Raw genomic sequence first — 12149 nt, forward strand, 5'->3', positions numbered from 1 at the left:
AAAAAAAAAAAAAAAAAAAAAAAAAAAAAAAAGTGGAGGCTTCAGGGAGAAGAAATTTTTACATTCTTAACTGTATAGTGGATAAAAGTAACTAGAAATTCCTTTTGAAAATACAAGTGTAGACATTACTTATCTTATTTACAGTGAAGCTACCAGAAATACTGGGGAAGATGTGCTTTCCTGACAAAAACCTGAAGGCTTTAGTTAAACACTTCGAAATGTTTCTGAGGTAATGTGACACAATGTACCTTAGTGGTGTTTGTATTGTTACATAGATCTAAGTGTCCTGTAATGTCAAAGGGTTTTTAAAATAAATTGTTTATTTTCTGTAACTACAAGCATATGATAAAATTAATATGAGATTTTAATAATAATTTAAATAAAGATTAATACAAGAATTTTGATTCTGAAATTCAAATTGAAGGGAACCTGAACTTCCTACTTAAAGTTTTGATAAATACAGTGATAGAGAACTGAAGTGTAAAAGTTTATTTGCTAGTATGTATAGAATGACAAGTCTGACTTGGTTAAGAAGCGTATTTTACAAAGAGATACATGTTCTGCATTATTTGAGAGCACAGTCTGAGAGTTTTGATACTGCATCGATATTAGCAGGAGAGAAGCTTGTGGTTTAAAATGTGTTTTTAATTATGCTTGGTTATTCTGGTTTGTTTATTTAAAAAAAAGTCTGTCTTAATTGACATTTAAACAGAAAAGTTTTTCTGTTATGCATTGCAGTGGCTTGTAGAGGAACCCAAACTCTTTCTGACCATGCTAGCTCCATGGCTGGAGTCACTATGGTCATATACCTGCACTATGATCATTTGTCAGGTACTCTAGTTAATGTCTCTATGTGGCATTGTAGTGGTAGTTAGATATCTAGCGTGTCACTGTGTTATGCAGCAGCAATACATGGAAACTTAAATTTCCCAAGGAAAATTTACAGGAGAAAGTCTTATAAATGGTGAACATCCGAAACAAATGTGGAACTCCTAAACTTAGTTTTGGTCAAAGACTCTTAAGTAACCACATACAGAAAAGTAACATAATGTGGCAGTAGCATATTAAAAGTCCTGTTAGAGATCTGGGAGATGAAAGTTTTAAAATGCTTTTACTTTAATTGTTAATTTAAAATGAAAGGTGTCTTAAATGTTGAATTTTCTACAATATAAAACTTTTCTCTCAAAGCATTTAATTTTCAATTTTTACTGATTTTTTTTTTTTTTTTTTTTTTTTACATCTTTATTTTGTCAGATCCTTGTTAGTATTCAAAATATCTTTAAGTTAAACAGGACAGCATGAGTTGTTATTGTTGGAAACATATTTTTGCTTCGAGTGACTCTTACTTAAGGTGCTTAACTCACTGTGGATCAAATCAGGTTTTATCAGATCTCTGCCTGTTTGGATTCTTCTGTGTTGGTCAGAGCATTCTTTAGCATCTTAAATGCAGTTTCTTCATACTCAGTCTGTGGTGGAGTGGAATAGTGGGAAGGAGGAAACCTGTCCCCCACTCCCTATACGTTGGGAGGTGATTAAACTGAAAGTTTTTGTGGTAGGATCCATATGGGTCTTATTTTTCCATCTGACCATCTTGTTGAAATGTGCAGTCATCTAGAAATACAGATTTAAAAAAAAAGGCAGAAGGTATTTCCACATCAGCATTTTTAGGTCACATAGAACTGTGCTTTTGAAGCAAATCTCTTGGTAGTTCCCACTTACTATGCTTTGTGTTGCATTGCAGAGTGCTCTGAGTGCACAGGCTGAATTCCTTTTGGAAAACAACCAGGAGTGTGCTTCAGTACTAGGGGGCATTCAGTCCTCAAGACCAGACTACAGCTAAACCAAAATGGGCCCCCCAAGGCAAGCATAGTGCGGCTGTCACTTATCTGGTACAGAATATTCAAGGGCTGTGTGGCTTTTTTTAAGTGCTTTCTAAGCCAGTGTCATTTATGTTTTGCTGATGCTGTTCTTGAAGCTTCTTTACTGTGCTGAAATAATGATTTCTATGGTTTTGTCAGAGCTTATCAAATTGAGAGCCTTCCTGAAAAAGCTTCCAAGCTACAGTTACTGCTATAGGAAGTATTCAGTCTTTAGGTAGCTTTGTCATAAATAGACTAGTTTCCTTACCAGATATGCTACTGTGTGTTCAAATAGGTAATGTAGAAACCAGTGCAAATTATGAGTGGTTTTTTTTGGTTTTTTTTTTAACATGTATTTGTGGGACTTTAGGATGTCTTTCATTTGGTTATTTCTTTTTGTCCTGTATATCATGGAAAGTGGTCAAACAATTATATTTTCTAGAAACTTGTTCAGACTTGATTATCATTTCTGCATTATCTGTTTCTCATCACAAGAGAAAAATTGAGGCTGAGGTGACATTTTGTACTAGTTCTTCAGTTTTCACATTCTGTCTTTTCCTTTTTGGGAATGAAAGGATTAATGGATGTTTATTAAAAATAAATATTGGTTCTGTTCTGGCTTATCTTTTGAAAGGTAAGAACTATCCAACACAGTCTGTATGCATTAGATGATAGCAGTGAGTTTACTTAAGACTGCCTGACTTCTAGTGAATTGCTCAAGTGACAAGCTGATGTACTCTCCTTTTCTTTTTCTAATAGCAGACAACGTATTGATGCTGTCTGTTCACATTAATAGAACTTTGTGAATCTTCTTTGAATTCTAGGTGGAATAGTTCAAGCATAAGTAGTTTTATGTATTTTTGCGAAAAACTTTCATGTGGTACACAAAGATTTAGTTCTGGCACAGTTACTGATTTAATTTTATATTATGATTTTATGGCTAAAATTTACAGTTTCATTTAGCATTTGTACTATTAATCTTGTATGGGCTGAGAAACTGAGACTTATTTAATAGAACACTTCATCTAGAAGCTTGTTTTACTGAGTTTACTCAGTACTTGACAGATGCATTAAATTTACTTTGAGATGCTACGTGGGTAATATTTTCCAGTCATGCCCTCAGATTGCTGCTAGACAAGATTGATCTCAGTTTCCTAGACAACACATTTTTAAGGGATATATGAAATACATCTTTTTGAGTTTGTTATTAAGTAGAAGCTTACCCTTTGCGCTTAGTGCAGCTTTCTACAGCTGTGCATAATGAAAATTTCTTCATGGAGAACATGAAAGTTTTCTCAATTACAGAATTTGCCATAAAAAAAAAAAAAAAAAGTAATTTCTCTAAATACAAAACTCTTAGTCTTCACTTTAAATTTAATCTTACAGGAGCAGCTGAGGGAACTGGAGTTGTTTAGTCTGGAGAAGAGGAGGCTCAGGGGAGCCCTCATAGCCTTCTATAACTACCTTGAAAGGAGGTTGCAGAGAGCTGGGGATGAGTCTCTTTAACCAAGTACTAAATGACAGTACAAGAGGTAATGGCCTCAAGTTGTACCAGGGAAGGTTTAGACTGGATATTAGGAAGCATTTCTTTACAGAAGGGGTTGTTAGGTGTTGGAATGGGCTGCCCAGGGAGGTGGTGGAGTCCCCATCCCTGAGGTGTGTAGTCGACATAGCGCTGAGGGATATGGTGTAGTTGGGAACTGTCAGTGTTAGGTTAATGGTTGGACTGGATGATCTTCAAGGTCTTTTCCAATGTAGATGATTCTGTGAATTCATAATACTTACAGAAGAATAACAGTCTGAAATGGATGTTTAGTGGCAAACTCACAAGTTGGTTTCACTGAATTTCACTTACAGTTTGAGTTTAATTTTCAGGAGCAAGCAGTGGAAGGTGGCACCGTAACTGGTTCCTACTAATTGGTAATCTTACTAGCAAAGGACACCTGATTAAATTTTCTTGCCTGTTAATAGTTTTTGAGATAGAGTAAGTATTGCCTTTTAACCAATTCCATTATTTCATCTATATTTTTAATAAAATGCTGTATGTGCAGTCTTTTACAAATTCGCTGTATTGTGAGGTGCTTAGCATGCCTCCAGAGGCAGCTTAAGTGATGAGAAATGATAGACAAGAAGGTGCCATTTTTTTGTTTTGCTTTTTTCCTTTGATTTGAACACGACCTTGACTTGGAAAACTTTTGGGATCTGGGGCGTCACTTTTCAGGACTGATGGCCGGTAGGAGATATTTAAAAATTGGGAGCATATAACATGTCTGGTTTTAGAACAGCAACACTATTTCAGTCAATGCCGTTTGCATTTTAATAAAAAAAAAAAAGGCAAAACAAAATGGTACAGCACTTCAGAAAGCTATAGGTATTTTGACTTTCAAGAAGTATGGAAGAATGAGTAAGTGTTGAAATGTTTCTAAAATAATACTTCTAAAATTTCTGATACACTTTTTCAGATGAGGCCAATAGGTAGTATTTCAGATTATAGAAAACTACATTCTTAATGGTCAAAGACTTTGGTTTTGTTAAAAACCCACTGATATATCAAACTTAGTATATCCTGTTTGTTGACTCTTTCCTTTTAGATCTCATTTTTTCCCTGATGTTTTACAACCTGCTTGTATCTATTGTACCACTCTTTTCCATGGGTAGAAAAGTATTTGAATACTGTTGAGTATTCTATGAGAAGGAAGCCAAATCAGAATATGACCAAATTAGAGGGGGTTGTGGTAATAAAATGTGTATATAGAAAGATGCTGAGTTGTTTGAAGTAACCTTAAGTAGTAGATCTCTGATTTTGAAGGCACAACATTTTGAATGTAGTAACTTTGATATGTAATTGCAGTGGTGAATTATGACCACTAGTCTGTGCTAATGTGCAATTAATGAGACATTATTAGTGGCTTTCTGAGAATGAAAAAATGAAGCATTGCACATGGTGAATGAAATAGAAAACATCTTTATTTAGGTGAAGTTGCTTGTGACAGAGTTCCTCCTTATTGTGACTTAATAAATTTGCCAGATGCTAACTGATTAAAAATCGCCTTTTGAAAGATAACAGAGAATGCAATTCTGCTTCTGTTTGTTATTTTTGTTAGGGCATTTCTATTTGCCCCTTTCCCTTTTGGGGTTAACTGATTACTTGACAAAAAATACCTGTGCAGCACAGCAATTATGATATACTAGAAAACTTTATGGAGTTGGAGCCTAAATGTGAGAAAATCAAGGTTCTGAGTGTCAGTTGACAGGTGTGGGTTTAGGTGCATGAAAAGGTAAGTTTTGAAACACTTTGAAGTGAAGGAATTCTACTTGCACAGTGAATGTATATCCCTTATTTTAGGGCATTATTACAGTTGTATTTGGGCTTTACTGTATTCATTGAGTGGGTAGAAAGATAACTGCCACTTTGGGTCCTCTCAAACTTTTGACACCTTATGTTGAAAGCTTCTTAGTGAGTACCTGGTATTGTACGGGTTCTTACTTTCAGTAGGCTTTTGCTGTCTGATTGGTCTGCAGAATCTGCTCGTATGTGCTTATTGTTCTTGACTAAGGTTTGGTTACTTTGTCAAAAATACTTCCTGAAATAGCAGCATGTGCATTGCTTCTCTTCCTTCTTGCTTACCCAGTCATCAGGTGCCTGATGTTTGAATGAGGAGCATATTCCTAATCATAATAGCAGAGTTTTGGATCTTGTATGTAAAGTGAGGGATTGCCCAAAACATTAAGTGTTATGGTAGTTTTTTTGGAATGTGGCTCTAGGAGTTGATTCTGGGATCTGTGCTGTTCTTGCCAAAAGTGGGTCTTCATCCTCAAGACCAGCTAAGGACTCTTGTGTTGAGCTCGTGTAGGACTGTTTTCCCAAAAAGTCTACTGGAAGTTCCCAATTCTAATTTTCACTCACTCAGCCTGATTACCTGAAATGTTACGTTGGCAACTTGACATCTTCAGAGTTCACTGCACTCTTGCCCTTTAAAGACCAAGGAAGATGATCTTGGTTTCTGTCTGTGGATGAGTGACAAGAATGCAGTCAACAAAACAAGCCTGTTGGTTACTTTGGCATGGTTCTTGAGACACTGGATATCAGAATAAATATCTGAAGCTTTTGACTTCGCTTGTTCTGGGGTTATGATGAACTTTGGCAAGCTTTTGCCCTAAACAGACTTCCAGATGGAAACATGCCTGTCATTGGAGGGGATGGGGGCAGGTTGTGTCATATGCTTTTGTGTGAAATGAAACCTTTTATCTTTCAAATCCTGCATTTGAGTAGTAGTCTTGGAGAGGAGATAGCTTCTTAATCTGCAAATGACATTTCTTTTGATGAGGTGACTCATAGACTTAGGACCCATCATGTGCTTTAAGCAAATTCCTTTAGGTAGATCATTACAATTGCCTTTCAGACAGCATTTAGCCCAGGCCACTGATCTCATCAAAGGAACTACTTACCTCCTAAGAACTTGAAGCTGTAGCAAAAGTGCCTAAGATGTCATCTTCCTGAAAACTTCCTTTTAACTCTGTACTCTTATACCTTTATGGCTGAGATGGTCTTTCTTAAAATTAAGGTTTTCCGTTCTTCATATTTTTCACACTTTTCAGGCCATCCTTGAAGTTTTTCCTGTGATGGTAGCTGATGTTTAGAAGAGTATTTTTCTCCATACAGAGACTCTTCAGGCAGTAGGTTGTGTTGATACTGCTAAGACAAGGTTGTTTTTGCTACTAGATGATGCTCTTAAAACTGATGTTAATTCAGTGAGTCTGAGAAACATTCCTGACATAATATGTCAGGTGGCCTTTTAACTTGGTTAATGATAATTCTGTGCCACTTTTTGGTAGATCTGCCTGTGTAATTCTCAGCCAGATGGTAGTTTATTTGTGAGGCTATTGCTTGAAGTCACCTAAGGTAAGCTAAGGACTGCTACACCTGAAGATCACAACACAGGATTTCTTCAAGCTAGGTTGCCCACATATCTGTCTCCCTTCTCTCCATACCCTCTAATCCTTTCTGAAGTGTTGATCTTCTGGGAATCTGAGGTAAAGAGTGAAATAGCTGCATTGCCCTGTTATCTCTGTGTTCTGAGCATAAGTAACTTTTTGTAGATGTTCATGATGAAAAAACTGTGTGCAGTCTTACATCAGGGTGTTTGTGTGGACTGTGCATCTCAAAACTCAGTTACTCGCAAGCAGTTTCACTGTAGGTGTATGCATGTGAACTCTGTGAAAAATGCTTTTCCAAGAGCAAAGCATTAGTGAAATACCCAGTAGCTGAGTCTTATCAGACTCCTAATATTTCTGTGCCAGCTTTCTGCACTGAGATGTAGTTTGAATAGAAAGCAGCTTTAGAAGGGCCACTGCTCTTTGTATACGGATATACAAGGAATTGGGACAGAAGCTGACCTTGTGTTCTTTTGCCTGTTTCCTCCCACTTCTCTGCAGGGAGTAATTTGTGTTTGCTTTTCACAACTGTTACATTAAGAACAGAGATGTACATTTGACTGCATGCATTCTGCCTGTCTTTTTTTTTTTTTTTTTTTTTTTTTGAGTTGTGGCTGTGCTACAAGCATCTCAACTAAAATTTCTCATCTTTACCAGCTGTCATTTTAGCTTGAACCACACTGGCATTTATGACTGATGATCTTAAGCAAATGTCAGGAAATTTGTAAGAGAACCTGTTTCCCATTACTTGCCCTTAAAATTCTTGGAACTGTCAGCTACCCAATGTCCTCTACAGGTTCGTTTGTTTTATTGTTCTTTTAAAATACACTGCCTTGTATGATCTAGCACTTGGTACTGTGTTTTACGGAATGTTAGCCAATGACACTGAGAATTTGATCTTAAGTTTGTATTCACTGTTTGTCTCTCAAAGTCATCAATGTGTGTTAATGAAGAATTATTAATGAAATTCTGTTTGTGGCTCATCTTAATATTGTGCAGTCTAAGTATGTTAAAAGTTAGACTCAAGTCTGTTAAATTTTAGGCCTTCTCATACTCACTTCACACCAACCCCGTACATCCCAGAAAGTGATTTGTTGCTAAATACAGTCAGAGGTCATAGCAGTTGATGACTGGTATTTTATTAGCTTCTAAATTGCTGTAATTTCTTCTGTAGTGGTTCTCTTAGAGTACCGGGGGTGTGGGGGGGGTGTGGGTGTTTAGTACAAATCAATGACATGTTTCAGTGAATATTAGGAGAATCTGATTGTGCGGATTAGTTTTGAAGGAGTATCAGTCTCATGAAAAAAAATATTTATAAATATTAGAGAATTTATGGCCTGGTAAGCCTAGAAGAGTAGGTGGTGAATGGTTTTAATGACAAGAGCCAGTAATTTTTTTTTTTTAAATGGTGTGATTTAAACAGTATATTAATCAAATTGGTGGTTCAAATCTAGATTTGTCCTTTTTTAGTGCAAGAAAAAATAAAACTATTTTCTAATGATTTATTCTTTTGCCAAAGTTTAACTCATTTAGATTCACTGCTTAGTATTTTGCTGCACTGATTGTGACTCTTTTGTTCTTTCAGGGGAAAATATTTCACTGCTGTTTTTTTCATTTATTTAAATGCCTTTATTTCTGTGAATAGAAAATTGGTATAATACGACTGTAACATGCTGTGATATTAAAACCAACTTATTTGATTTAGAAAAATAGTTTTCAAAGACTTTTAAAATAAACTATCTCTCAACTTTAATTATGTAATCTTTTTTGCTTTGTGCTATTTAATAAAATTGGAAGCTGCTGTTGGACCCAGTGAGAAACTAGCACAGTATGAATACTTATAGGTAAAAAGTATGCTAAAGTATTTAATGCACTTAGGATTGCGTGAATGAAGGCTGTGTAGAACTTTAAATTTACTTAGCTCTTAAACATTTATTATGATAGCTTATGTGGTGTCAGTCTGGCAGAGCCAGTTGGATCCTTGCTTTAAACAGAAGAGAGATCTTTCTCCCTTTTGGCAGTACCTGCTCAGCTGAATATTGCCAGAAATTATGTGCTTGATTAGACACTGTTACGGGTCATGTAACGGAGCCTTTTCTGCTCAATTCCTTAGGTAATATTTAAAAACAAAAACCAGCTGCCATTTAATCTTCTGGAAGTGTATTAGTTCTCCAGCCAGTTCACTTGTGTGTCTTAAACTTGAAATGTTTTACATCAGAAACCACCCTAGATCCCCTCTATGCTGTTAATTACAGAACTCCTATGAAATAAGCAAGTGAGGAGGAAGCTGGCAAAATGCCTTCTAAACAAATGGTGACACACCAAAGGATTGATTTCTTAAAAAAAAAAAAAAAAAAAAAAAAAAAAAAAAAAAAAAAAAAAAAAAAAAAAAAAAAAAGAAGCTTGTATTTCTCACTGCTTTTCTTAGAATTAGTAGGAAGTAACCATTTATTCCTCCAGTTGAGCACTTGTTTGCCCACATTTAAGTACAAGGATTGTATGTGTGTGGGAAAAATCAATCTTTTTTCATTTATCTCTGTTTTTGTGCTGTAACCTTTCTGTATGAGCTCTCAGTTATTAATAAATTCTGATTAAATTTGGATGGCATTATGTAAAGAATCTTGTCACTGCTCTTTGCTTTGGCTCTCTTAAGATCAAAGGACATGCATCCGTAGTTCAGGCAGTATAACTGTGAGTGAGGTTAGAGAAACACTATGGTTTTAATTGAATTCACCTGTACATTTTTTTAAAAATTTGGAATTTCGATGTCCAGAGTATTGGTTATTCAAAACTGGTATTTTTAGCTTCTGATAGTGAAATCATCTCACTAGCCAGTGATTCTTGAGAGAAGCCAGATTCTGCAAATGACATTGTTTTCTGTTGCTTCCTACTCTTAACTTGGAGAACCTGTACCTAATATTTTGCCATGTTTATTGATGCTGATCTTTAATATCCAGGTATTTTTGAAGGTCTGTGTTTTGTTCTGAAGTACAGCTTGATTGTGTACTTTAGGGCTTAAGAACCATTTTGCCCTTTTGCCCCCGTTTGTACACCTGGTATGTTTGTATACAAAGGGAAGAGCAGAGTGCTTACAGTCATTTTAGCTGTTTGTTACTGATATTAGTAACAGCATGGTTTATTTTCATTTTCAGTCCTAAACCAAAGAAAGGGTTGTATGTTGGTTAGCAGAGCAGGAAGACACAATAAGATATTGGGTGCTTGGCTATTTGAATAATATTTTAAGACCAGCTTGCAGAAATTGAAATTAGGGAACTGGATTTGCAAAGGATGTGTATTTGTCTTTGAGAGCCGTATTTAAATCAGATATGAGGGGTGGAGACCCTAAATACACAGGCACATGAAAGAAGAAATCATAGTTTAATTACCCTAAAAGATACAGTTTGATTTTATGGTTACTGGCCATTTTATAAGATACTGACATAGTGGTTAACTGAAAATCCTGGTTTTGACATAAATGAAAATAATATGCTCAGTAGGTGACTGACAGAAGTTGCAGAAAGATCGCTTTTTTTTCTTCTGTGATAGTTCTTTGCATTCTTTTCTGAGTGTAGCTTCAACTTTCAGATTTTTTTAAGCTTCAACTGTCAGATTTTTTTTATTGCACTTGAGCAAATTTCAACACTATTTGAATTTGAGAATGATAGGGAAAGGCTGGTTCTCACTATGTAAAACTTGTAAAAATAGGGCAAGCCTTTTGTATGCCGAATTTAAAAGTGTAATAATTCTTAATTCCCAGACTGTGGTTTTGCTGAGCTTAAAAATTAATTTGAAAATAGCTTTTCTCTTAAATGTTTCATGTTCTGTTATTTTTTGGTGTCCTTTCTTCTCAGGTTTTTAGCAGAATACCATGATGATTTCTTCCCAGAATCTGCTTATGTAGCTGCATGTGAAGCCTACTATAGTACTAAAAATCCTCGAGCCATCTATTGAAGCTATTAATGAAGATTAAATCCTACTATACGTAGCCCATGACAGTGCTGTTTTGCCACGTGGCTACACGATGAAAAAAGGAATTAAAACAACTTCTGGAGTTGATGGAATAGATAACTTCTGTGATGGTTGGACTACTTAAAAATGGAGAACTTACTTTGAGCTGTGTATAGACTGCGTTGTGAGTTACTTAGAGGATTAAATATAACTCTTGACTTCAGATGAATGAAGCAGCCTTGTTCTGACTTCTAATGCATAGGACTGCTAAAGAGGAAGAGAGGCAAAAGCAGATGCATTAGCAACAGGACACTTTCATGAAGATAGATCAACATGCTGTGTTTCATTTTAGCTCAACCTCTCCAGCCAGAGAAATAAGACTTGACTACACAGTTACATGAAGAGAATGCATAACTGGTACCTTATGGATTTTTTCCTCACAAATTGCACTTCATTTTGTGGAACTGTCACAATAGCAAAGATTGCTTGATGTAAAGCTGTTTCTGCTGTTTGGCTAGCTCGACATCTGCCTCAAGAATGACTTTGTTGTTTGAATGAAAGATGTGTTGCTTACTTTGCATTTTGCAGAGATGTAGCTCTTTTCATGGTAAGGCTGCCAGACTTCCAAGAGGAGCATACATTGCCAGTGATTCAACATTTACCTGGCAATAAATGATTTCCAGAGCCATTATGACAGAACTGATTTTCTACAAGTAAGCGGAGAAGTCAATAAAGTGATGGCAGTTTAACTGGCAAACACTTCTTGTCTTAATAAAGTTCACAGTGGCTGCTGTGTAAATGTGTGATTTTGACTAAAATGTCTTGTTTGTGCTTGATTAGTATTTTTGAGATTGCTAAGTGTGCATATAATGAAGTGGGACCTTTTACAGACTTGAAAGATGCCTCTTTAGACAGTTTTAAACACTTCAACTCTGAAAATAGGAATTCAGTGAGACCTGAACATATTCAGTAGAAATTAATTGAAATATAATTCTTATCTTGATTGTCATTAAAACCTTGTCCATCACTTAGAACTCTGGCCTTCAGAATCCCCTGCTGTGTGAAGACAGATTCATTTTAAAAGCACTGGGAGAAAATAGGACTCAGGTCTCATGGACTACTGCAGTAATCACTCTGTAATCCTTCCTAGTTCAGAAAACGTCCATTAGAACACTTACCTGTAATGCAAAACTCAACATATTCCTCCCAGATTTGCAGAAACTAGTAGTTGGGAGGAATTGTCTTTCAAATGTAAAAGGCAAGCTCAGTCTAAGAGGTCAAAGGACATCTGAAACCTATTGTTGGCATTCTTTGTCACTCACATTTCAGAGTATACTGGTGTGTTAAAGCTTTTAAACTGAAAAGGGTTACCTTGGTTTTAGCAGTTTAGGTTCTGCTTTTTAGAAA

General features: G+C 35.8%; 1 protein-coding gene across 5 annotated transcripts in view; it reads left to right on the plus strand.

Annotated features, from left to right (window-relative positions):
• Positions 1-11625, plus strand: part of MSL3 (MSL complex subunit 3) — a 20767-nt gene extending 9142 nt beyond the window's left edge. Inside the window, exons 12-14 of one of the 5 annotated variants that reach the window (XR_003398632.1) lie at positions 145-229; positions 739-831; positions 1742-2164. Coding sequence is in view for 4 of the 5 variants with exons in the window: in XM_026850660.1 (XP_026706461.1) it covers positions 145-229; positions 10646-10745 (185 nt within the window). In the remaining variant the exon portion in view is untranslated. Of the gene's footprint in view, positions 1-144; positions 230-738; positions 1165-1741; positions 2165-6695; positions 6763-10645 lie in introns of those variants that run through there. The other 4 variants (XM_026850669.1, XM_026850680.1, XM_026850673.1 and 1 more) reach the window with 4 other exon arrangements.
• The last annotated feature ends 524 nt before the right edge of the window (positions 11626-12149 follow it).

The sequence above is a fragment of the Athene cunicularia genome, assembly GCF_003259725.1.
Source record: "Athene cunicularia isolate RWA chromosome 1 unlocalized genomic scaffold, athCun1 chr1_part1, whole genome shotgun sequence".
Lineage (NCBI taxonomy): Eukaryota > Metazoa > Chordata > Aves > Strigiformes > Strigidae > Athene > Athene cunicularia.